This window comes from Pelodiscus sinensis, chromosome 12 (assembly GCF_049634645.1).
Source record: "Pelodiscus sinensis isolate JC-2024 chromosome 12, ASM4963464v1, whole genome shotgun sequence".
Classification (NCBI taxonomy): domain Eukaryota; kingdom Metazoa; phylum Chordata; order Testudines; family Trionychidae; genus Pelodiscus; species Pelodiscus sinensis.
Genome location: NC_134722.1, coordinates 3,116,697 through 3,143,194, shown reverse-complemented (window position 1 = coordinate 3,143,194; position 26,498 = coordinate 3,116,697). Strand labels below are relative to the sequence as shown.

The 26,498-nt window shown below is 54.3% G+C and overlaps 2 protein-coding genes across 5 annotated transcripts in view; both read left to right on the top strand.

Moving 5' to 3' along the window:
• The window catches only part of ACSF3 (acyl-CoA synthetase family member 3), a 124,510-nt gene that overhangs the window by 80,272 nt on the left and 17,740 nt on the right, over nt 1-26,498 (top strand). The window lies entirely within an intron of this gene.
• Nucleotides 10,037-21,113, top strand: LOC142831034 (uncharacterized). Its single transcript, XM_075939856.1, has 2 exons — nt 10,037-16,141; nt 16,515-21,113. Exon 1 carries the CDS (start codon nt 10,719-10,721, stop codon nt 12,303-12,305), a length of 1,587 nt encoding a protein of 528 aa, XP_075795971.1. The 5' UTR covers nt 10,037-10,718; the 3' UTR covers nt 12,306-16,141; nt 16,515-21,113.

Sequence of the window (26,498 nt, the reverse complement as noted above, 5' to 3'; positions counted from 1 at the left end):
CCTGCCCTTTGCCGCTGTCGTGAGGACAGGCTTTTTCCGGGGCTAATGTGGCTCAGACAAGCAGTGGTGCTCTGCTGGCGGGGAAATCCAGAACCTTCCTAGACCACCATTTCATTCTTCAGTTTCATTCTGAAAGACGCAGCGCTCCCAATCCTGGGGCAGAACTATCAGAAGCCAGTGGGGAGAGCCCAGACTTTGGGATGCCGTAGCTAGGTGGCTGTTACCGAGTGCGATTTTAAGAATGAATTGAACATGTTAACTGGAGTGCATTGACTTTGCAGGAGAGAGCATGCTGCTAGAACTCAAAGGAGGCCAAATAGAGGTACAGTTCAGTGATAGACAGGAGTCCTGCAGAAAGGGATCTTGGGGTCATAGTGGACCTCAAGCTAAGTATGAGTCACTGTTGCAAAAAAAAAAACCAAACCTGATTCTGGAATGTGTTAACAGGAGTGTGTGAGCAAGACACGAGAAGTCATTCTTCCGATTGGCTCTGCATTGGTTAAGCCTCAGCTGGAGTATTGTGTCCAGTTCTGGGCGCCACATTTCAAGGATGATGTGGAGAAATTGGAGACGAGCAACAAAACTGATGAAAGGTCTAGAAAACATGAGCTATGAGGGAGGACTAAAAGACCTGGGCTTGTTTAAAAGCTTCAGAGGGGTAGCCGAGTTTGTTGTTTTTTAAGTTTATCCTGTACAGACTCATTGTCTGGTAGCACTTTACAGACTAACAAAACATGTAGATGGTATCATGAGCTTTCGTGGGCACAGCCCACTTCTTCAGATGTGAAGAAGTGGGCTGGGCTTGTTTAGTTTGGAAAAGAGAAGACCGAGAGGGGACATGATAGCAGGTTTCAAGTATCTAAAAGGGTGTCACAAGGAGGAGGGAGAAACATTGTTCTCCTTGGCCTCTGAGGATAGAACAAGAAGCAATGGGCTTAGATTGCAGCAAGGGAGGTTTATGTTGGACATTAGGAAAAACTTCCTGTCAGGGTGGTTAAATCCTGGACTTAAATTGCCTAGGGAGGTTGTGGAATCTCCATCACTGGAGATATGTAAGAGCAGGTCGGATAGACATCTAGCAGGGATGATCGAGATGATGCTTGGTCCTGCTGAGAGGGTCTCTTCCAGTTCTAGGAGTCTCTGATTCTATGAGCATTAACAGATAATGCACTGATATTTTAAGAGTGTGCGTGTGTACACTGCTTTGGAATGTGGCAAGCGCTGTCTGATTCTGCAGGTGCTGAACTGTCCTAACATCCCTCTAACGCCGATCGGAGGCCGTTTTAGCATCACATGCCAAAGCCCTACTCTGTGTCACAGCTACGTGCACAAGGCTAGCCTGGATGAGGGACCAAGGCAGGGCGATCGCAGGCTATTGACAAGGGTTTTCAAGCATCCTCAAGGCCATATGGAAGTTGCGCTCAGCTGGAGTAGAAATGACATGCGAGGAGAGTAAACTAGGGACCAGAGTGCGGTGCTGTCACTAATAACTCCCGAGCTGTAATTTAGCATTCATCTGATTGTTAATGACAGTCCTAGAAACCAGCAGGTCAGCAAATGAAGAATAATTACCGCCAGCAAAAGCCGAGTGTCACTCTTGCTACACCTTGGGATGGGTCTCGCCAAACAAAGGCACATCTTGAGCATGTAGATGTTGACACAATGGGGAGGAGATGAAGGGGGCAGCCTGCAGCTGTCTGTGGCTCTCTACAGTTTAAAGAGTGTGAGTAAACAATGAAATAAAACCTGTGCCGGTTTGAGACCAAGGCAGAGGATGCAGATCCTGAGCTGACCTTCACACGTGGCAAGTGGCAACTGCGGAGTTCAGCGACGGGGGCCGGGTTCCAAGCAGGCGTTGCGCCCTCCGCTCTCGTGCATTCACTTCGACCTCAAATCGCTCTGGTGGGCCAGCGAAATCTCATTGTTCCTGGAGAATCCCGCGGGAGAGCGAGAACTCTTGTGATCCAGCCTTCTAACGGGTCTTGGTTCAAATGCCCCATGTCGAAGGAAGTCCGAGCGAGCTCCCGTTCCCAACAGCTTCGTTGGCGGTGTGATCTGCATGAAGCTGAAATGCAGCATCGGCAGAAATACCAACTCCCTGCTAGCCGTGTGCATTGTGCAAGCCACCAGAAGGCAAGAATGAGGAGAAACAGTCTCCTGGTTCGGGATGTCATGGTGTAGTCGGTTCACCAATTAATCGATACGCAAAAGCTTATTGATTAATGCTATAAACTACATGCATTTCCCTCCCCCCTCCCTTGCCAGTATATTTTTTTAGCAGGCTGGCCAGCAGCCTGGCTCATAGTGGGTCCAGGACCTACCTCTGCTGCAGCTCTGCATTTAAGTGGGTTAGGAGCCAGGTGGGCAGGCTGCCTGGCTCAGTTCCAGGTCGTGCTAGACCCGGAAGCTGAGACTCCCACCCCATAGACAGGGGCTGCTGCCTCTGATACACTGGCTGTCAGCCCCGCCATCAGGGACTATACAAGAGTTGACTAACCGATAAGAATTCATGACATGACTCGACTATGCAATTAACCGATATTTAACAACCCTGCTGCTGGTGGTGCCCGCTGCAAGCATTCTCTAAAGTCCCGAGAGTGGGAATGTCTGCCTGCTTGCTTCCACGGCATCATTTTGGGGTTGTATGTAGTATCCATGCTTCGATCCTTCCAAAAAACCCATCGGTGAAGGGCAGCTGGCACCGATGTCGTTCTTCTGTGCCCTCTCAGACGTTTAGACAGTCACTTCTCCAGCCCACTGTGTTCTCCTTTACAAAAGGAGCCCCCATAAGGCATAGGCCTGGGACAAGGAGTCTGGTTGTTCACTGGGTCTCTTGCTGTGATGATAAAGACCCTCCCAGAATCTCCTTACAGAGACACGTGCTTTGCCGTGTCTTGCTATCCACTGTCTCATTCCTGCTGGAAGACTAGACCAGTTGAATGTATTCAGAATTAAATTCTTCAGTTTGTGTGTGCAAAAACTCTGGATTATTTCCTCAGGAACTGCAACCCATAGGCTTCCGTCTCAAGGCGGCTGTTTGCCTGGTAGCTATTGGTCCCAAATTACTGAGGAGGGAATCAAGAGGACTCCACTACTGTAGGGTGTGTGTCCCTTCTAAACCATAACGTCCTCCCGACGACTTCATTCTCCATCAGATCCTTCCAGCTGACATGCATCACTCGGGCTGGATAGGTCTGGTAGGACGAGTGTTTTGAAGACCCAGTCCCCTTTACCAAGTGCTCTTGAAAGGTGTTAACTGCTCAGGACGTGCAGAACTACCTGGACAGACATCTGTCAAGTGACCGCATGTTTCACTTTTGGGGGCTACATGCTCTTCAAGCAGATCAGTCTCTTCAGCTCTTCTTGGTGCTCCCACTTTAGTTCCTTTCGTTGCCTCGCCCGATACTCTCCTCCTTGGACTGTCGGTGCCTTTGTAAAGGTTCCTGCTAGATGCATATCAGGACACGCAGGAGGAAAAATGAGGAAGAAAACAGGGAAATGTCGCTTCAGTGGTCCGTTTCCACGTTTTAACAAACTCCTTTACTAAACTCCTTTCATCCTCTCAGGAAGGCGAAGGCCTTTGTCATAGGATCACCAACCTGTCCGGCTGAAAGGGACCTTGCAAGGTCATCTGTTCCAGGCAGGACCTAGGATGGGACTAATTTAGCTACAGCTACTCAAGAGATAGTTCTATGGAAATCTCCACTCAGTGTGCAGCGGCGGTCAACAAAGCAAACACAATGTTTGGAATCGCTACAGAAGTGATAGAGAACAAGACAGAGAATATCTTATTGCCCTTATATAAACCATGATATGCCCACATCTTGAATACTGCATTCAGATGTGGTAGCCTCCTCTCAAAAAAGAGATATTGGCATTGGAAAAGATTCAGAAAAGGGCAACAAAAATGATGAGGTGTTTGGAACAAGTCCCATGTGAAGAGAAGTTAAAAAGACTTGGACTTTTCAGAAGAGGAGACTACGGAGGGATGTAATAGAGGTCATGACTGGTGTGGGAAAAGGGAATAAAGAAAAGTTATTTACTTATTCCCACGATATAAGAACTAGGGGTCACCAAATTAAATGAATAGGCAGCAGGTTCAAAACAAACAAAAGGAAGTTTTTCTTCATTTAGTGCAGTCAACCTGTGGAACTCCTTGCCAGAGGATGTGATGAAGACCAGGACTTTAACGGGGTTTTAAAAAGAGCTAGATAGTTTCCTGGAGGTTGGGTCCATCAATGGCTATTAGCCAGGATGGGTAAGAATGGTGTCCCTAGCCTCTGTTTCTCTTGAAATGAGCGACAGGGCAGGGATCACGTGGGAATTACCTGTTGTGTTCTCTCCCTCTGGGGCACCTGGCATTGGCCACTGTGGGCAGACAGGACACTGGGCTGAATGGACCTTTGGTCTGACCCAGTCTGGCCGCTCTTATGTCCTTACCTTTGTTCCCTTGTCTTTCTCCAAACAGGAGGCCAGCCCAGAGGTCCATAATACAAAAGACGCGTGCATGCCTCCTATTCCACAGCAACATACGAACGGCCAGACTGGGTCAGAGCAAAGGTCCCTCTAGCCCCGTGGTCACCAACCAGTAGATCGCGATCTACCGGTAGATCTCAGGGGCTCTAAGAGTAGCTCTTGAGCCCTCTCTGAACTGCGCACCTGCGCAGTACATTTACATTAGATTTCCTTATGTAATGTAGGCGGGGCTTCAAGGAAGGGGTGGGGCAGTAGATCTTCGCCTGTTCTGAGACTTAAAAAGTGATCTTGGGTGTAAAAAGGTTGGAGACCACTGCAGTGTCCTGTCTCTTCTCACCTGTTCTTTTTTTAAGAGGCAGGACCGATAAGTCATCCATGTTAAAAACCCTCTGCTGCTGGGGAAAGTTCCTGGCATGAATTTCATGCCTCGTCCCAAGGTCCTTCGGGAAGAGCCTGCGCTGTTGTTGTCATGTGGGTTATTTACTGTTCCTGCCTTTCCCCTTCGTTTCCCTCCATTTGCAACAGGGACATTGTGTCTCTCCTGCACTTGGAGCGGGGTGAATCTGATTAGTTGGTGTCACGTTGCTGAATTGGAGGGAAGCAGCCAGATCGCTGCTGCACCCCTAGGTGGGGGTATTGGCCCCAGAAATCTGTATGAAAGGGAGCCATGTGGGGTATTGAATGGGAGATTATTGTTTGTTGATCTTATGTACGCTATTTGTGAGAGTGTATAATGTCTATGTGTGTAGGTAGGAATCTGTAATCTGTGTGGAAGCTGAATATTTCTGTGAATGTGGTTAAGCATGGCTATGGACAGGCTGAGTAACAAAGCCCTGTGGAACAATGACTCTCAATGGGCTATGGACACACCCAAAGAATGGGATTTGTCACCTGAGGGCAGCCAGCAGGAAACATAGAGATTGGCCTCTGACCAGGTGACTTGCTGCATACAAGAAGAGGCCAGGAAGGGAATAAAAGAGGCCATGTGGTCGATGCCATTTTGTTCTCAGCTCAGCACTTCATCCCAGAGGCAGCATTGCAGGGATTGAAGAGCCCGGAAGACCTGCGAACCCATCCTGATCGCAGGATGTGCAATAAGAACTTTTAAACCAGCAGCTGCAACATCTCTGCTAGAGCCTGCATCGAGGACTGGGAGATTCGGTGCATGTAACGTACTGTACTTTAATAACCTTACTCTCATGCTTTTCTTTCTTGTAATAATAAACCTTTAGATATAGATTCTAAAGGATTGGCCCAGCGTGATTTGTGGGTAAGGTCCAGAGGGTAAATTGACCAGGGATCTGTGGCTGGTTTCTTGGAACCGGACAGAACTTGTTCGGGGTAGGTGGGATTGGGTGCTAGGACCCCTCACCTGTGTATGAGGCCCGGGGCCATCTGGGGCACGGATATTGCTGGGGTGTCGGAGGGGTTTTGCTCGGGAGGCTTCAAGCAGGTTGCTGAAGCGCTCTGTGAGACTGGTTTTCGGCCTGTGTGGAGAGGTCGCCAGTCGAGGGCTGTAAGGAGCCCCGGATTTGAGCAATTCGCCCTGAGCGGACGCACTCAGCTGTGCCCAGACACGGCCCGGTCTGTCACAGTTGGGTTGTGTTAATGCTGCCAATAGAGCTGCCTACATCAAAGGCCTGCAGCCATTTCCAGAGACTGCTAGGCAGCCACCTGCTGTTATGTACCTGAGCAGTGCTGAGTCTTCGCAGAGCAAGACAAATCCCCAGTCAAAGTGAAAAACATCCTTCCTCTGTTCTCAGTGGGAGGCCGCACGGTGCTAGCGAGCCCAGCTGGGCTGGGAAACGAGACCAACTCAGCCCCAAATGTGCATCCCCGGCACCAGCACCAAAGTAAGCCCCGTGGCTTGGAGAATTTCGGTCTGGAAATGCTACCATGGGTCATCGCCAGCACTCTCTGCTCTTCTCTTTTCCCCTCCTCTGCCCATCCGCCGAAGCTGCCTGACACCTGCATGGGTTAAAAGCTGCCGCCCGTGGCTTTGCCTAGCAATTGGTGATCTTCGTCAAAGCATCCAGGAGACACTTCTGAGCCGTCCTCGTTGGGAGGCAGAAGGGTTTGAGGCAGGGCTACTCAACATGCGGCCCGTGGACAGCATGCGGCCTGCAACCCGCTTGTTTGCGGCCCACGGTGCGGTTTGGGTTTACTCAGGGCTCGACACACAGCCAACACAAAAAAAGGAGTCAATGTAATGGTCTTCTATTGAGATGCGTGTTAGTAGTTACATTCCTGGACTGTCGTTGCTCGTGTAAAGTGCTGTCACACGGATGGAAATCGGGTAAATGTTGCATTTTATTAATATCAGCAGAACTGACATAAATGGGGCCTGTGTGTTGTGTCGTCTTGCCTTAATCTTTGTATTCATGCCCGTCAGTGTGAAAGAAGCTATTGCATATATATTTGCATATACATGCAACCACACTTAAGTTAAGTATCAGAGGGGTAGCCGTGTTAGTCTGAATCTGCAAAAGCGGCGAGGAGTCCTGTGGCACCTTATAGACTAACCGAAGTGTTGGCGCATAAACTTTCGTGGGCAAAGACCCACTTCGTCAGATGCATGTCGTGGAAATTTCCAGAGGCAGGTATAAATATCCAGGCCAGAAGCAGGCTGGAGATCCAATAAGGAAGGATGAGGCCCACTTCTAGTAGCTGATCTGGAGGTGTGAATTCCAAGAGAGGAGAAGCTGCTTTTGTAGTGAGCGAGCCATTCACAGCCTTTGTTTAATCACACTTGAGTTGCAGCCTTTGGCATGTGCTGCGAGCATCAGTGTGGCCCCCGGGGCTTCCAAAGTTGAGTAGCCTTGATTTGAGGGGTTGAATGGCTTCCAAACTCATTATTGTGCCCAAAGTCTCGGTCTGACCCACACATCCGGTTTCCTCTTTGCTGTGACTGCCTGCTCCTGAGGTATCTGGCAAACCTAACTACAGGTTGAGAGAAGATGGCAGAGCTTCCTGGTTCCCAACAGGAGACTGGCGTCCAGTCTGAATTGCCCATAGAGCCAGAAAATTCACATCCGGTGTGTTTGGGGAGATTTCTTTTCAATTACAGGTTCAGTAGAGAGACGAAATGCACTGGGTTTGAAGGCTGTGCATAAATCCTGCTACAAACCCTTGTCTCTCCGCTCCATATAATAAGATTTTATTGATTGCTATATTGGATCTGTCAGAATAAAACTCTCTTAGTGCATGCATCAGGGCTGAGAAGATAGAAGGCTGCTTGGTGACAGAATCTGCTTTGAGAATCGGTGCACTTTGATTAACACGTCGTTAAGAAAGTCAGTTATTTAACTTGTTTGATGTGCATTGCAGAATGATGACTCATTTCTTTTAAGCTTCTTTCTTTGAGCGCATCTTAAAAAAAAATACAGTCCTTGTAGCTGTGTTTCTTGTTACTTGGATCTTGCCAGATGGTTTATAGTGGTCACGAAACCCACATGTGTGTGTTAGGGACATTTCCTATGGGCCAAATGTCTCTCTGAAGCTCCCCCGAAGTCCTTCCATGTAGAGCTTTAGGAGAGAGAGGGCTTTGGGGAACAGCTCTCCTCTTATTTCTGGGTCGGAAACTCCTCACGGACATTCCGCAGTGGAGATGGGACTGAAAAAATGGAGAGACAGACCAAGAGTGAAAGGCAATCGGTGAAAGCAGGAAGGACCCATCAAATCCGGCCTGCTTCTGCCTCTTCAAGCTAAGTGCAGCCCCGCTGCGTCTGGGCAAGGAGCAGGCTGTGCCCCTGGGTTCTCACCAGCGTTGCCTCTAAGCTGCTGGGCAGTAGCACAGCTTCCCAGGTGTGCCACACCCAGTCCGGACTCAGGGCTCCATGCAGGAGATGACTAACTGGGCAGGGCTGACTGATCACCTGGGAAGCTCTGGCTCTGGGGTAACCCCCACTGGCTGCAGTTGGTACCACGGCCCAGCAAAACAGGATGAGTCACTATGCAAAGGGTGTGTCAACCTGTCTGACCAGCCACCCCCCATGGAGAGGAACAAAGGAAGGTGAAGGCTGCCCTGGCTGGGGGGCAGGGCTGGAAGAGAGTTAGTTAGTTAGTTCCTGTCTGGAAAGCAGGGGAGAAGGAGCTGGGGAGGAGGCTGGGACTCCCCCTTCTCAAGGGGGGCACTGAGGCCTCTTAGCCCCAGTTCCTGTAACCAGATGACATCTGTGCTGTGCTATATCGTGGAGAAGCAATAAACTACCTCCATTCTACTGGCTGGGGGAGTCTGTTCGTGCCATTTGGGGGTGCAGGAGACGGGGGACCCCAACGTGCCGTCACACTGGTGTCAGGAGTGGGATTCACTGCACCCCGTGGATGGAGCTTCCAGCGGCGAGCGACAAGGCGCAGTAGAAGCAAGAGCCCTGGAGCAGGCATTCAAGAGACAGAGCGAAGCGGTTCCTGGGAATCGTGGGGCGCTGCAGCACTAGACTGGTGAGTCTGCACCGAGGGGACCAGCGGGCAGATGGCCTACGCCCGACTCTTGAAGGCAGAGCTGGTGGGGCTGTGCAGAGAGAGGGGCTTGCCTGTGCAGAAAGCAACCAACGCCCAGCTGATTGCCCGGCTGGAAGAGAATGACCAGCCAGAGGGCCAGGATCTTGTCCCCAGGGGGAGCAGCCAGATTCCTCCTGAGAGTGTGTCAGGCTCAGAGAGGGGGAGAAACGCTGGAACCCACCAGAGAGATGAGACAGCTGCCCCCAGGAGGCCTGCAAGCTGTAGCCCATCTAGGGCAGGGGCCAGCCCAGCAGAGCTGCGGCGGCTGGATATCTAGCTGCGGATCAAGGAATTGGAAGTAGAGAACCGAGAGAGGGACCGCCAGGACCGAGAGAAGGATCGCCAAGATTGAGAGAGGGACTGCCAGGATCGAGAGAGGCAGCGACAGCATGAGCTGGCCATGGCAGAGCGGAGAACCGGCGGGGCACCGGCTGCACCAAGTGCGGATGGGCCCCAGGGTCCCGGGGCTGCCAGGTGCTTGGAGAGGCTCGTGGTGGCCCAACTGAGGGACATGGGTGACATAGACGGGTTCCTCAGCTCCTTTGAGAGGTCCTGTGGACTGCAACGGGTCCCCCCAGCTGACTGGCTGCAGGAGCTCATCCCCGCACTGAACCAGGAGGCGGCCGGAGTGCTCAGTCAGCTGGAGGACCTACAGCCAGGGGATTACAACCGAGTCAAGGAGGCTGTGACAGACCGGGCCGTATCTGGGCACAGCTTAGGGCGTCCGCTCAGGGCGAACTGCTCAAATCCGGGGCTCTTTACAGTCCCCCTGACTGGCGACCTCTCCACACAGGCCAAAAACCAGTCTCACAGAACGCTTCAGCAACCTGCCTGAAGCCTCCCGAGCAAAACCCCTCCGACACCCCAGCAATATCCGTGCCCCAGATGGCCCCGGGCCTCATACACAGGTGGGGGGTCCTAGCACCCAATCCCACCTACCCCGAACAAGTTCTGTCCGGTTCCAAGAAACCAGCCACAGATCCCTGGTCAATTTACCCTCTGGACCTTACCCACAAATCACGCTGGGCCAATCCTTTAGAATCTATATCTAAAGGTTTATTATTACAGGAAAGAAAAGCCTGAGAGTAAGGTTATTCAAGTACAGTACGTTACATGCACCGAATCTCCCAGTTCTCGATGCAGGCTCTAGCAGAGATGTTGCAGCTGCTGGTTTAAAAGTTCTTATTGCACATCCTATCATCAGGATGGGTTCGCAGGTCTTTCGGGCTCTTCAGTCCCTGCAGTGCTGCCTCTGGGATGAAGTGCTGAGCTGAGAACCAAAATGGCATCGACCACATGGCCTCTTTATACCCCCTTCCTGGCCTCTTCTGGTATGCAGCAAGTCACCTGGTCAGAGGCCAATCTCTATGTTTCCTGCTGGCTGCCCTCAGGTGACAAATCCCATTCTTTGGGTGTGTCCATAGCCTATTGAGAGTCATTGTTCCACAGGGTTTTGCTACTCAGCCTGTCCATAGCCATGCTTAACCACATTCACAGAAATATTCAGCTTCCACACAGATTACAGATTCCTACCTACACACATAGACATTATACACTCTCATAAATAGCGTACATAAGATCAACAAACAATAATCTCCCATTCAATACCCCACATGGCTCCCCCCACACCAATTTCTGGGGCCAACACCCCCACCTAGGGGTGCAGCAGCGATCTGGCTGCTTCCCTCCAATTCAGCAACGTGACAGAGGCCCTGCTGCACAAGTTCGGGCTGACCCCCGAGATGTACAGGAAGAAGTTCCGGGGGGTGCAGAAGGAGCCACAGGAGACCTATGTGGATCTGGCCTCCCCCCTGGTGCAATACGGCCGCAAGTGGGTGTCTGGAGTCGGAGCCCAGACCACAGAGGAGCTGCTCAAGCTGTTCATGATGGAGCAGTTCTATGAAGCGTGCCCACCCAAACTGAGGCTGTGGCTCAAGGACCGAAGACCAGAGACCCCCCAGAAGGCCGGGAGACTGGCAGATGAGTTCATGGAGAGCTGGTCCGGGTGTGAACGGGAGTCCCGGAGAGAAAGGGAATTGCGCAGAGACCGGATCTCGGCTGAGCGACGGAGGGAGTCAACTATGAGGCAAGCCCAAGGAACAGGTCGTCTGCGCCCCAGAGAACCAGCCAGGGCCTGGACAGAGATAGCCCAAAGCCTAACTTGCCATCGCTGTGGGCAAAAAGGCCACAAGAGGGCTCAGTGCACCAGGTCCCATGACCGGGGACTTTCCAGGGTTAACTGGCTGGGGTGGGAGGAAGGGCAGGCTGCCCCAGAGGCAGGGACTGGCCGGCAAACCTTAGCTCAGAGAGAGGGGAAGGATGCTCAGTGCACCTCCCCTGGGAGGCCTGACCCTCGGGAGGTGGATTTCTCCATGTACCGGGTGGGAGCAGGGCGGCCCCTGCGGAGCGAGTGCCTCATACCCCTGGAGGTGGATGGTAGGAAGGTGACGGGCTTCTGGGTCACGGGGGCGGAGGTGACGCTGGCCCAATCCGACATAGTGGCCCAAGACCGGATACTACCCCACACGCAGCTGACCCTGAAGGGCATAGACGGGTCCCCATTTAAGGTGCCTGTAGCCAGGGTGCATCTGAAATGGGGGGCCAAGGAAGGTCTCAAGGAAGTGGGGGTGCACCCGTACTTGCCCACCGAGGTGCTGATGGGGAATGACCTAGAGGAGTGGCCCCATGAATCCCAGCAGGCTCTAGTCACGACCCGGAGCCAGAGCCAGCGAGGGGCTGGCAATCTGGATCCAGGGAAGGACTCCTGGCAACGTCCTCAGGGTCCCATCCCAGTGGACACGGGGTCCAGCCAGGCTGGGACTCCGGACCTAGGCAAAGGTGGGGGACAGGTCCCGATCCCTGCCTCAGCGACTGAATTCCAGGCTGAGGTGCAGGCAGACCCCTCCTTGCAGAGGCTGAGGGACCAGGCTGGCCTCCGTGTAGCTCAGCCCCGGGGGAGAGGTGGCCAGAAGAGATTCCTGTGGGAGCGGGGATTCCTGTTCCGGGAATGGCTTCCCCCCAGAAAGGTGAGGGCATGGGGGGTCCAGCGGCAGCTGGTCGTCCCCCGAAAGTATCGCCTCAAGCTGCTGTATTTGGCCCACGACGTCCCCGTGGTGGGCCACCGGGGGATCCGGAGCACCCGGCTGAGGCTGCTCCAACACTTCCACTGGCCGGGGATATTTGCAGCGGTGCAGCGGTACTGCCGGTCCTGTGACTCCTGCCAGAGGGGCGGGAAGGCCCAAGACAGGAGGAAAGCGGCTTGGGGGTCCCTACCTCATATAGAGGAGCCTCTGGGCTTGCTGAGAGAGTTATGGGAGGGGAAGGCCTAACTGGATGGAGCGTCAGGGATGGAAGCCACCCTGGCTGCCCAGAGAAGGCTCACTGGGCTCATTTCCCCGGCCCGAGAGACCCTGGCCAGAGATGAAGGCCAGCGGAAGGGTGGGTGTGACCCCTGAGGACAGGCCTGTGTCAGTCGCCCTGGAGCGGGGTGTCGAGTGGACAGAGGGAAGCTAATTCATGTGGGGCCTCGCCGCGGCCGGCCCGAGTCAAGGGGAGCACCCATGTCCCCAGGGCGGGTTCCCACGCAGAGGACCCGAACTTCCCTAGGTCACGAGCGGAGTGACCCTGCTCAGTTCGCTCTCAGAGGGGGGAGAACTGTGACGTAGTGGGGGTACCTGGCTGGTTTCTATGCTGCTGGCTCTGGGGTAACCCCCACTGGCTGCAGTTGGTACCACGGCCCAGCAAAACAGGATGAGTCACTATGCAAAGGGTGTGTCAACCTGTCTGACCAGCCACCCCCCATGGAGAGGAACAAAGGAAGGTGAAGGCTGCCCTGGCTGGGGGGCAGGGCTGGAAGAGAGTTAGTTAGTTAGTTCCTGTCTGGAAAGCAGGGGAGAAGGAGCTGGGGAGGAGGCTGGGACTCCCCCTTCTCAAGGGGGGCACTGAGGCCTCTTAGCCCCAGTTCCTGTAACCAGATGACATCTGTGCTGTGCTATATCCTGGAGAAGCAATAAACTACCTCCATTCTACTGGCTGGGGGAGTCTGTTCGTGCCATTTGGGGGTGCAGGAGACAGGGGACCCCAACACGTCGTCACACCATCCAGTTCAGGTCTTTGTTCAAACCTCTATTCCAGGTGTCAAACTTGTGAATGAAACCAAGTTCTGCAGCTTCTCTCTCCAGCTGGTTTTTGAAATTGCTTTGTAAGAGCAAAGTCACTTCCAGACAAACTCGGCTACTCTCTGAAACTTTGAGATCCACGAGGGAGTGCCTGGGCAAGTTTAAACTGCTCCCCAACAGGTTTTATCCTCTGGCACAGAGACTCTCCAGTATGGCCAATGCACGTGCTGGCACTTGCTGGCGTAGATCACAATGATGGACGTGCAGTTGTATGAGCCGCTGATGTGATTAGGTCCTGTGATGATGTATAGGTGTGTGGACTCTTCTTGAGTGTAGGGGCTCCGTGTTTTTCTGAAGCAGGCCTTATGGATGTCCCCCAGCCGCGTTCTGGTACTCGTCTTTCTTTCGGCTCTGTCCTCAGTATGCAGGAGGGCCGCCGGGCACTGGATCACAGTGGGAGTTCTTTTCTTTTTAACTTTAGGTGGAGGTGGTTCTGTCTACAGCTCAGTGCACCCAGTGGCACAGAGTAGAGCATTTCAGGAAATCGTTCTTGGCGCAACTAAATTACCAGCCAAGACGGCTTAGATTAGTCGCCTGGGAGGAAAGGGACAAGCTGGGATTCCCCATGATATTGGAGCCCCTCTTTAAAACTTCTGAGGCACACGACGCCGCCGGTCAGAGGTTGGCTCTGATTTAAACTGCGGCAAGGGAGGTTTAGGTTGGACATTGGGACAGACTTACTACCTGTCAGGGTGGTTAAACGCTGGAATAAATTGCCTGGGAGGTTGTGGAATCCCCATCTCTGGAGATATTTAGGAGCAGGTTAGACAGACACCTGTCAGGGGTGGGCTAGATCAGTGTTTCTTAAACTTTTTAGGATGGTGGAACACCAAACTATATATATATATTTTTTTAATAGGGAACACCAAGGATTTTTTTGTTGGGTGGGGGGGCGAGGAGGCTTGTCCCTTTAAGGGTGGCCATTTTGAATTCTGTTCTCTCCACAGCACACCTCCGACTGCTGTCTAACTGGTGCTTGGTCCTGCCATGAGGGCAGGGGACTGGATCGGATGACCTCTCAAGGGCCCTTCCAGTTCTCATGTTCTATGATTTCCACAGCTGGACAGTTTTACGCCAGCCAACCCATGAGGTTTGCCATCCCCGCCCCAAAATTGCCATGACAAATTGAGGCCCTTCATACTGATAATAAGGCAAATGCTGCTGCTACGAGCCAGCCCAAAGATGTCTAATGTCTGTGTGAATTACCTTGGGCAACGGGGCAAACCTTCACAGCGCAGCCTGAATATGCCTCCATTTCCCTGTCGACGTCATCTTCCTCCTCACGTCGCCAAGCGCAAAATGGGAGCAATGTGTTACTGAGCGGCCCCTTGGCGTAGACCGTCCCTGGTACTCGCCCATCTCTAGAGGCAAGCAGGTGTTTCCCCGTCAATGAAAGCGTTGACGTTTGTGGGCGTAACACCGACACCTGAAGCGGAAAACGTGCTGGCCTGATCGAGGTAGCGTATAAATAGACCTGCATCTAGTTAGCATCCTAATGTGCAATTTTTCTGTTTGTTTGCAATGACTCGCCGAGTCATAAATTCAGCTAATACAAGTCCTCTTTTTTAAAAAATTATTGCTTAATTATCTCTAGCAGATGTTCTGAGTGACTTACCAGTTTGGTGAGCCCCTGGGATGAACTATTGGCTCCCTCTGAAGTGGGGAGGGGGAGGAGAGTTTCTTTTTTTTTTTTCCCTCTCTCTTCCAAGCCAGGCATTGTGACTCTGGCGTGCTGTGCCTGTAGGTGTCTGATTGGCCCCAAGGCCCGTTCTGTGGCCTTTCCTGGACAGAGACTTCCAGCTGAGCTAAAATACAGCGGGCGACAGCAAATCGGAATGCATATACCTTTAGGGTGTGATAGAGACAACCAGCCCCACTCCACTTGGGAACCTCTCTGAATTTGCACCCAGGGCTGTGGATGTGGAAAGCTAGTGTGCTCACTCCCCTAGCAAATAGCCACGCCCCAAGCAGAGCTGGGTCTGGGAGTGGTCGGTAGGACTTCAGACTGAATATTCCTGGTGTGCTGACCCAGTTCCATCCCCAACGTCACATCAAAGGAAGGGGAGTCACACCCAGGATAACACGGGCCTGCGCTTCCAGCCAGCCCTTGCAGAGTTGCCGTCTAAGGTAACGGGTAAAGAGATCATGGTGACTAATGGGCTAATTTTTCGGACCATGTCGTTATAAAGGAGGCTGTGGTTCAGATAGCCAGGAAATCCCCTGGAGATTCCCTATGGCCTTGACGTGGTTTTTGATTTCCTACCAGTACAGCTGCTGCTCCCAAGAGAGAATTCCCTGTTCTTTTGTGTTGATTCCTCCTGGTTGGAAGTTTGCCCACGCTACAATGGAATCACGCGTCCGGTTTTTCTGGTGGCTGCTCAGTCTGAGGTGCACTGGAATGGAGCAGACCGCAGCGCCGTGTTTCCTTGACGGCGTGTGTAAGCCACGCCTTTGGGGCTTGCTCCAGATTGCCATCGCTGTCACTGGGCCCAGTGTCTGTGCGGCTCTAAAAACTCCTCTCGAAGAGCGTCACGCTCTGGCGGTGGCCCAGCTCTGCTCTTGCCAGAGCCCTGTGGATTTAGCCCCCAGCTTTCAGAAGTGCGGTGCAATCACTGCTCCAGCTGGGAGCAGCAGGTGCTTGGCACCTCTGAAAACCAGGCCCCTGGCTGTTCCTTCTGGTTTCTGGGGTTGCGGCGTGTCAGGCCACTCTCTGAGGCAGGCTGCCGTTCATTCAAGCTTCCGGGGATTGGTAACGACTGTTCCTTCCCTCGGCAGGCGTACGAGGTGCCCCTCACAGTCGTATTTTAGTCGACCCGTTGTGCCTTGCGCAGTAGGCTGGGGGGAAGCGGCGCTGCCCAGAAGGTCAAGGCAGCAGCGGGAGTTGAGGGGAGACGTGAATTGGAGAGCGAGCGCCAGTGGACTGCTGAGCCCACCAGTCGCCTTTCTGCGCATACTAAGTACATGCTGCTGCTGGATTGTTCTTTCTTGTGAGTACTTACTGCTCTTGGGCCTACGCCCAGAGCCGGATTAAGGGGGGGCTAACCAGGCAGCTGCCTGGGGCGCCTGATTGCAGTTGTAAGGGGCGCTGCGCTCGTGGGATGAGGTTTAACAGTTAATCCGAACTAAGGACTTAGTTCGGATTAACTTTAAACTGCCGTGTGTAGCCGCAGGCAGTTCGTTCGAACTAAGGGGAATTTAAAAATGGCAGCTGGACGGGAACATGCAAATAAAGCCCGGGATATTTAAATCCCAGGCGTCATTTGCAACTCTGGTTAACGAGCTAGTGTAGATAGTAACGAGCTAGTGTAGACATACCCTTAGACAATGAATCTAAATTTAACATCCCTACGTCCTTTTTAGGAAACATCTCCAAGAGGCTGAGCTGCTGCCTTTGGCTCTGATGGTGCATCACATCCCAGCTGTTGTTGGAATTCCCCTTGTTGGAATCCTTTGCACCTCACCTCCCCAGGGGACTACACCCTCCATCAGCACATCCATTGTGGCATTGGTAGGACCCTCCAGGCTTCTGCGGGTGGATGGCTGAGGGTGATGAGATCTTCTCGTAGGTCCCTGTTCAAAAGCAAACGGTTTAAAACCGATCTGCCTTTCTCTTTCAGTCTGCTCGCCTTCTGCTTTTGCGTCTTCCTCGTTCTCTCTCTTCTCACGGTCGCGTGGGGGAGGCCAGTGGGGCCCCTAACAGTTTTTCAGCATTTTGGTTTGCAAAATCCAACCTTGCTTGTGAGTGGAGCACAAACGTAGGGTGCTGGGGCCGCACACATTGCTTACAGCTCACGGGACAAAACCGCGAATTACAGGGACCTTGTTTGTCTCCTTTCCCCTCGGAGGCGTGAGGAGTGGCTTGTTTTTAAGGGACGTGATCCAAGCCCAGATGTCGGTAAGTGGTCACAGGTTTGTGCTGTGTATGTGGAGCAAGCTGAGGATAATGTATGAGAAGCCCAATGCCTTTAACTTTCCAGAGTCTCCTGCTCGCGATCCTTCCCGTCTGCCCTGCGCAGATAACATCATCGGAAGCGATCGCGCCGGGCTCTTTGCTTTCAGCACAGCCATCCCCGCGGGTTTCAGGAAAGACAGTCGAGAACATATTGACTCACAACAAATGGCATTTCGCAGCAGGCAGAAATGTCGGGGGCTCCTGTGCGTTTAAACAAACAGTTGGGTAGAAATCTTTCACCCGTTCCACCCACCCGCCACCCCATCAGCATTCCCCCTCCCCTCCCCCCGCTATCTCAGTGGTTTAGTTAATGAGCTGTCTCCCGAGGGACAAGGGCAGGCCGCGGCTTTGGGAAGAAGAGGCATTGCTCTCTCTAGCCACAGTGCAATTGATCCCTCTGCCGTTCTGCAGAGGGCTGGTGCAGAGCAAAGGGGTTAATTCTAATGGTTTTATCGTTCGTTATTATTTCTTGGCCGTTCCCACGCGATAGCCAAGCTCTTCAAAGTGACACGCCGAGTGACAGACCCGCTCTGCCCCACCTTGGAGCTGTTACTTATTTATTGGTCTTGGAGTTTTCTTTTTCATCTTGTCCTCTGCGGGGTTTGCTCTCCAGATTGACATGCAAATTTTTCCTTACCCAGCTTCTCTTCTGTCTTGTCCTTTGGGCACATCCATCTGCAGCCTGCCTGGCAGGGAACAGCAGGGGGGCTCAGCCTCCGTGTGTCAGATCAGTCCCCCCCTCGTTCCTGTTAACGAGGAGTGAACCTACCGGGGCTGGAGTGTGAGGCTCAGAGAAGCATCCAGAGGTTTCGGTTCCATTCCATTATGGGGTGTTCCTCAGCAATCGGCGCTTCCTTAGGGGGGACTTTGCAAGTCTTCCGGAGCCCAGACCTGCGTCGGATCTCACCAGTGGGAGTCGAGAAGGCTGTTCGTAGAGCCGTGCGCAGACACAACCGCCCACGGATGCGGGTATCCGTGGATAGACATGGGTACCCACTGATCCGCAGAGCTCTGCTCCCAAGAGACACTGCGACCAAGGGAGCGGAGTGGAGCCTTGTCACTCCCAGGAGCCACCTCTCCCTGGCAGTGTAACTGTACCCCTCCCAGCTCCACCCCCCACCATGGCGGCGATCTGGGTCATACAGCCCCACTGGGGGCGGTACCGCCGCACTGCCGGGGGGAGCTGCTGGCGCAGGGCACTGGCTCTCGGGAGCGACTGGACTACACACTGCCCCGTTGGCCCAGTGTCTCTTGGGAGCTGAGCCCTGCGGATCAGTGATGCCAGTGTCTGTCGGTGGGTAGCCGGTTGTATCCAGGCAGGGCTCTCGCTGTTAGGGCAGATCAGTGACGAGACGGGGGGTAACTGTGCCTGCAGTTGTTAAGGGAGCACCCTCCGCGTGCTAGGGACTGTCCACTCCTATAAACGCCATTCCACCCCCAAGGAGAGGCGGAGAAAACAAGGGCCTGAGGATGGGGGAGAAAGACAATACATATATGCCGGAGAAACCCCCGTGATACCTGTCCTTCAGTTTGCTGCTGTCTCCCTCCCCTAGCACCCTGGGCTGCGTGTGAGCACCTGTCCCTGTGTGCTAGCAGCTGGCGCACATTGGGGAGTAGCTAGCTGAGCATGCGCCCGGATAGCATGGAAGAAGGGAAACTGAAACTGTGCCTGGCATCGTATCTTCCCTTTGCAGGGGTTCTGCCTGCCGTTACTGTATTTTGGTAGCACCTCGCGGCCCCTGCCTGATCCCTCCTCGGGGTTACTGTGTGCACTAAGGATGTTAAAATGCGGTTAATTGACCAGTTGATGGAATTTCCATCGACTAGTCGACAGGCACTTCCGCATTTCTTCTTTGAAATGTACAAGACCCCAGGCTCCGCACGGCGCTTCCCCAGAACCCACCCCGGGTTCTGGGGAAATGCCATGCAGAGCCCGGGATCAGCTGGGGAGTCCCCAGCTGACCCCAGGCTCCACAGCAGCTGCCCCTTTGAAATGCCAAAAGGATCAGCTGTACAGCGGCTGCCCCTTTGAAATGCTGCCTTGGGGTATCCCTTGAAGTACCCCTTCCCCACCTTTGTTGCCTCTATCTCATAGAGGCAGCAAGGGGGTGATGGAAATAGACTAGTCAAAAGACTATCTGATAAGCAAATGCTTATTGGATAGTCGACTGGTCTCTAACATCCCTAGTGCTCACGAGGCACCTGTGATTCCCAGGGGCTGCCTGTTGGCGTCTAGTGAAGTTGGTGACGTTAAATATCCAGGTACTTTTCCACTGCATCGCTTCTCATTCCGCCCTGCCACTGGTGTGATGGGGAGTGAGACCCCCTGGGTTAAAATGCCAAGGCAAAAGGTTCTGTGCAAGGGGCCGCTCTTAGTCGGTGAACCCTCCCACCTTCCATCCACCCCTCTTGAAATGGGCCTATCAGCCCCCCTCTGTGCGTGCGAGACCTGCAGGAGGGTCACTGAGAGAGGCTGGGGATGAGACGTCCCACCGTCTATTCGTTTGGGCTCCGTGGGGGAAGCTGGTGCTACTAGAACTGTTCGTTTGTCCTGATTGCGATTTTTCAGCTCTTCAACAGCTGGAGCGTGGGACCGGTGTGCGTGCACGGGCCAGCCTCAGTGACGAGCGCCCCCTAGCCATGTCTGGTGGAGGTGAGGCAGGAAGCACCGTGGGGTCGTAATCGTGTTCCTGTGCACGCTGCTCGTGTCACACCAGGTAGCTGTGTCTGACCTAAGCGCAAGAGCTGCCCTGTTGCTATTGGTCCTCCAGCACGGCCCACGGGTGATGCCGCTGCTCCGGGGGATGTTTCATACCTAGTAAGAGGCCACACCCACTGCTAGGATGGTTGGCCAGAACATACGGCTCCTATTTGGCCCACAGGCAGAGTTTGCCGTGCGTCCTTCTGCTTCATAAGGCAGGCTGACCCAGACCCGCAAGGCGCTTGGCTGCTTCTGGGCCTGCAGCTTCCATCCGCCGACAGGGTCAGTCTCTCTTTGGAACGGGATGAGTCTCCTCCAGACGGAAGGAGCATCGAGAGGCTGCCAGAGAAGCAGAAAGCGCTGGCTGAGGTTGGACAGCTGTTTGCTTTCCCCAGCACGGGCCCAGGGGCCGCCGCTCCAGACCACACAGTGACTTGGAGTGCGGCCCTGCGATGTCCTAACGCACTCGTCTCTCCGGTGGGAAGCCCTTCCGAGGGGGGGGGGGGGGGGCGGTTGGGCAGGTCTGGGAGGAAATGTTGGAATGGGGAAGTCTCCCAGGGTAAATGTTGGCCGCCCCATTACTTCAGGGCATCCCAAAGAGATCAAAGCCCAGGGTTGTGCGCTGGACGTGTGCGGGCCGCTGTGGACCCAGTCTGTGTGTTTCCGGTGGCCGCAGGCCCCGCGTTGGTGAGTGTGGCTTGGAGCAGCCAGCGTGCCCCACGACTGGCCCTTTGTCCCTGTTTACACCCACATTGCACTTACCGAGGGGATGTAAATTAGATGGCAGACGTGCCAATTTTGGGGTGGGACTTGGGGCAGATGCTGGTCATTGAAATCAGGCCATTATAGCTGGACTGTGGAGAGCCCTAGCATGTATCCCCAGAGGCAGTCCAGCACCAAGCTGGGAACAAGGTAACCCAATCGGTTTTCCCTTTCTTTTTTGAAGTGCGTCTCTTGGCCAAGGGGAGCTGTGATGTTGTTTGAGAGGAGAATATCGGTTTGGTCCGTGGGCTTTTCCACAGTGGTCCAACCCACTGGTCTTTCAAGCCTGAGACCCTGCGGTTGGGTTGGGTTGCATAATAAGGTTCCCTCTAATCTTTTCCATCCTTGTGCGGAATAATTTTACATGCCCCGAGGCATGTGCAGATGTGCACCTCTAGTAGGGGAGAAACGAGCGGTGGGCGCTCTGCTAATCAGCCGGAGGGCATTTGAATCTCTCCTGAGCAGCTGCTCAAGCGCCCAGCTTAGGGAGAACTTTGGGGCAGAAGGGGGCTGGGGATGTGAGCTTTGGGGTGGGGCCAGGGATGAGGGCAGGAGAGTGTTCAGGGTGGGGGCTCAAGGTGGATCAGAGGGTTGGGGCACAGGCTTGTCTGGGTGGCTCCCTTCTGGGGATGGCAGCCCCTTTCCTCCCGCCATGGCAGCTCTCTGCTGGGGGCAGCTTAAGGGCTTGGAGAGAGATCTCTCCCTGCTGTCCCCCTGAGCCGTGTGCAGTGGGAAGCCGTGCAGCTTAGGGGGAGCGTGGGTGATGTGGAGCAGAGCTCGCAGGGAGCTAGAGCAGCTAACAGCCCCACACAAGGCAAAAGGAAGCCACTCGGGGTCCTGCGACATTTGTCTTCTCCAAAGCCCTTGCTTCCCAGATCCTTAGAGGGGCTCCCAGCATGTCTGGAACTGCAGCCCTCTCTGGCTTCCTGAGATCAGCTGTATTGCGCATTCCAGGGTGGAGCGGCTTATTAGCCCCGCTCTCTGTAAGATGCCCTTGAGTGGGTTTGTGGGGTTTTTCGGGTGTAAACACCAGGGGAGGCCCTGCTGGAGCCTCGCCTGCTTTCATCACGGCGGGGTTTTGCCCTGTCTCACAGCGTGGCTCTGACAGCCGGCTCGGCGCTGCCGTGCGCGGAATACAAAGAGGCTTCCCAGTTCAGAGCATGTCGCAAATTCCATTCCAGGCTGGAGGAATTTGTTTTTTAATGCTGGGTGCTCCAGGGATCTGGGGGAGACATTTTGAGAGCTGAATTGGGCTGCGTAACCCCTTCGTTGCCAAGACCCGGCCAGTCGTAGTCCGCCCCGGCAGCTTTCACCCACGGGGGGGCAGAGGAAAACAGAATGTGCAGATTCAAAGTGCGCTGTGAGGCCGGCCTGCCTGACAGGGCAGGTGGAGGGGGGAGCCAAACGCAGCGAAACGTTTGCACCCTTAGATCTCTTAAAATTAGCCACGAGGGCGCTCGGAGGGCCTGCTCTGTGCTTGGTGAGCGCACGGCAGCTGCCATTAGTGTTAATGGGAGTTAGGCACGCGCGCTGAGCAGAAAGGGTGCCCCGAAGCTACAAATCTACTTGGCAATTTTATTATGTAAATAAATGGTGCTTGCACATACACCTGCTGCTGCGGCTGCTCATGGTAATGTTCATGGCAAGATATGTAAACAAACAGCTATTCCCTTCTAATAGATTTATTTCCTTTCTCCTGAGCCATTAAATTACCTCCCGATCCTCGGCAGCTACAAATCTGGTGGGGTGTAAAGATTGCACTCTGTCTCAGCGGCCTCTGACCTGCAAAGCGTGACAGCTGGCTGTTGTTTTCATACTGTTTTGGTGGGCTTAGTAACCCATATCATCCTCAGTGCACTGGCTTTTGGGGACCTCTGCCCCCCGCAACAGCTTACGGCTGGGGTAGGGCCGTTACGTTTAGTTTAATCAGCTAATCGACTAGTTGATGGAATTTCCATTGATTAATCGATAATCGATAAGCAGGGGAGCTGCAATGGGATTAGCTCCTGGCCCTGGCAGGCTCATAATACATTTAAAAGGCTGATGCGCAGCAGGGGGGACCCAGGTCACCCCCAACCCCCGTGCTGTTCTTCTGCTTTTTAAATGTATTAAGAGCCGGCTTTTAATACATTTAAATAGCAGAGATGCAGCATCTGGCACTGGGCGTGAGCTGGGAATCAGCTTGCGCCTGGTCCTCGCTATTCCCCTGTTCCCCTTGGAGATGGTGCTGGGAGGGACCAGCTTTTAAGCCAGCTGCCCCCCAACACTGGCTCCTGCTCCCCCTCGTTGCCTCGGATAGAGGCAGCAAGGGAGGGGAAGCGACTAAGTCGCCTGCATCCCTAGCTCAGGGTCAGATTTGGCTCCTCGTTAAGTCAGTAGCAGCTCTCTCATTAACTCCGCTGGGAGCTGGGCCAGGCCCGAAGCGGGTCGTTGGAAAACCAGAACCTGCTCATGTCATCCAGCCCCCCGCGCCCCGGAAACGTGGCTTAATGTCCCTTACCCAAGGATGAAATTCACCTCTCAGCGGCAGGAGTAAATGGGGCTTCAGTGACACAAAACACCTGAGCGGAGTGGGGGGGGCTCTGTGAATTTCGCCCCCACACACACGCACACTCCTGCCTCCAGTACACAGGCTTATGGGGTCTCTGATGCGGTTCAGTTATGGCCGGGCCCATTTCCGAGCCGTGGGAATCTCTCTTGGCTCTCGCTGTCGTTCCAGCCCCTCGCGTCCGTTCAGTGGGCGCTTCGGCGGCCGAGCGGGGTGCCGTGAAGGACAGCTGCTGCTGGCGGGACCACAGAGGCGCTATGGCTTTGCTGTCAGACTCCCAAGATAGATGGGTGCTGCATCTTGTAAATTTCATGTCCCCTCTCCCCTTGGGCTTCTGCACTCACGAGGTGGGGTGTCTGTGTATTCGCCCTGCGCCAGTCCAGTCCCAGGCAGTGCCTCTGGGGAGGGGCGAGGTGCAGGGAGACGGCTCCTTCCCATCACCTGCTTGGTGTCCCAGCAAAGGGGAGCTACAGATTGTCGGGGGAGGGGAAGCGGATTCCTTATGAATAATTAGTACATTCGTAATATGAATGCGTGTTTTAAAGAGGCTTCCTGCTCCCCCTCTCTGCCGCTGTCTCTCCTCGCCGCAGCCTTTGATGCTTTATTAATGATCGCAGCGGGAACCAGCCAGGCACAAACCTGGATCACAGGAACGCCCCGGGAGCCTTGGAACAGACCAGCTCGGAATGCAAAAGCCGAAAGGTTATGGGGGGGCCCCCTTGCATTCGGGGGAGTCATCCGGCAGCTCTGCGTGACCGGGTCGCCCTCCGCGTGGCAGGAGGCAAACGCCCGCCCGTTTGTAGCCCCCGAGAGGAGGCCGCATCCGGCTTTTGCAACGAGCGTTTGGGCTGTGGCCCCGCTGCACCTGGTCACGTCTCAGGCCACGTGCGGCGGGAGCGGTCCAAAGAGCAGGGTTCAGAAAGAGCCTTCTGGCTTTACAGCAGGGGTGGGGAACCTCAGGCCCGGGAGCTGCATCCAGCCATCGGCATGCCTGGGTCGGGCCCCCGAGGCTCAGGGCTCCACCCCCAGCACTGGGGAGCCCACGCTGGAGCTCCATCCCCCTGTGGAGCTGGAGTGCACAAAATCTCCTAGCCTGGGCCTCCCGAGCTCTGGTGCGAGAGGGGCATGTGGGGAGGGTCTTTCTCCTCCTCGCTGAGGGTTGGTTTGGTGAGTTCTTGTTTTGATGTTTGCTTCTCACTCGTGTGCGGCCCCCGACTGATTTTTCTGCGGGTCAGCGGCCCCTGATCCTAAAAGGGTCTCCCTCCACCCCATCCCACTTCACAGCCTATGCCGACTGAGCTAAGAGAACAGGGAGGAGGGCTAACCGCCCAGTAGGCACCCATGGCGTTTGGGGTCGCTGCTGGCTAGCGACAAAGCAGGAAGGATGGGCCACATTATGACTTTCGTGGGCCCCTTCCTCTATAAAAAAAAAAATATTAAAAATTATATTTTATGACTGCATTGGTATAAAGACGAATATAATTTCATGGAGGTTAGGTCCATAAAAGGCTATTAGCCAGGGGATAAAATGGTGTCCTTGGCCTCTGTTTGTCAGAGGCTGGGGAGGGATGGCAGGAGACAAATCGCTTGATCATTGTCTTCGGTCCACCCTCTCTGGGGCACCTGGCGCTGGTCACTGTCGGCAGAAGGGATGCTGAGCTGGATGGACCTTTGGTCTGACCCAGTACGGCCGTTCTTATGTTCTTATAATCCAGGCTGGATTATAGTCGTCCTTATACCAACGCAGTCGAAAAACATTTTCTTCGACCCTAAAAGTTCATTTTTTTTCTTCTGATTTTAAAAGAAATTAAAACATTTTCGTGGGCTCCTAAAAGTGTTGTGGGCCCTAGGCACTGTGCCTAATGGATACGTCAGCCCTGAGTGCGAGCCAAGCCTTTATGTTGCAAAAAAGGCTTTATGACAACAGCAGCATAAGGAGCGTCGAGACCGGGAGGAGCGGCAGCGGAGGATGCAGGGGAAGATGGGAAGGAGGACGAGCCAAGCAACGCGGGTTTGCGAGCTGCGCGTGTTGGCCGCTCTGACTATAACGGAGGGGTTTCCTCGGGACAGCGAAGTTGCATCCAGTCTGTGTGGCCCGTCTGCCTGGGACCTCGGGGCGCTCTCCGGGCAGGCGGGGAACCCTGTGCGCACGAGGGGCAGTGCAGCTCTATCAGGGCAGGCAGCAAGAGTGAAATCCGCTTCCAGGGACGGCGCCGCCTCCTCTCCGCGAAGGAACCACATGGGCTCTCCCCGGGGGTGCTGAGCAACCCGTGTGGGTAGCCAGGGCTTACAGGTTCTGCCTGTGTCCGCGAGCGGATTTCCCACGTGCGTCCGAGCTTCAGGGCTGCGCTAGGGACGGTCTTTGGTGCTGCAGCTCTCTTGTGCGCTGGAGAGACGCCCTGGCGTGCATCCCACATCTTGCCACAGCCTTGTCCTAGGCCCCGGCCCCGCAGGCTGCAGGACGGCCCTTGAGAAGATGCCTCGATTCCAGGGCCAGAAGAGACCATTGTACTGCCGAGTCGGACCTCCTGCCTCCCGTGAGGGCAGGGGACTGGACTTGATGATCTCTCGAGGTGCTAGGATTCAAGCAGCCAGTCCTGATTTCAACATAGCCGGCGACGGAGAGTCCTCACGGCCCTCGGGAAGTTATTCCTGGGGTAGTGACTCTCACTGATACAGGTTTCCACCTCTTTTCCGGACTGGATTTATCTAGCCTCAGCTTCCAGCCATCCAGTCGTGTGAGACCTTTCTCTGCCAGAGCAAAGAGCCCGTCCCCATAGTCCATCCCCATGTCGCTACCCCATAGACCAGGGGTGAGGAACCTCCGGCCCTGAGGCCAGACGCAACCCCCGGATTGCCTGGATCTGGCCCCCACTGACACTCCAGTCCCCCAGCCTCCCTCCCACAGGGCTGGAGCACACAAAATCTATTAGCCTGGGCCCCCCGGGCTCTGATGTGCGAGGGGAATGTGGGGAGGGTCTTTCTCCTTCTCACTTTGCTTCTCGCTTATGTGCAGCCCTGGCTGATTTTTCTTGGGTCAACGGCCCCTGACCTAGAAAGGTTTCCTGCCCCTCCCGTAGACAGAACTAAAATGTCACCTTCTGTGCTAGCATGTTGGGCTAAAGAAAACCACAAGCCGACACGGACGCTGCTGGTGTGGCGCTTACAGGGCAAGAGCAGATTCCTTGGTCTGTTATTCGCTGCTGGCTTGCTGTGGAGTCCTGGGCAAGTTGCGTCACTGCTCCAGGCCTTTGTTTCTCCATCTGTAAAATGGGGTAAGTCATTTCCTAGGGATGTGGTGAGTTTTAATCAGTTTGTGGAGCCCTCCGAGAAAGGCAGGCATCTAGAAGGGTGAAGGAGGGTCCTACCCAGAGCCCAGCT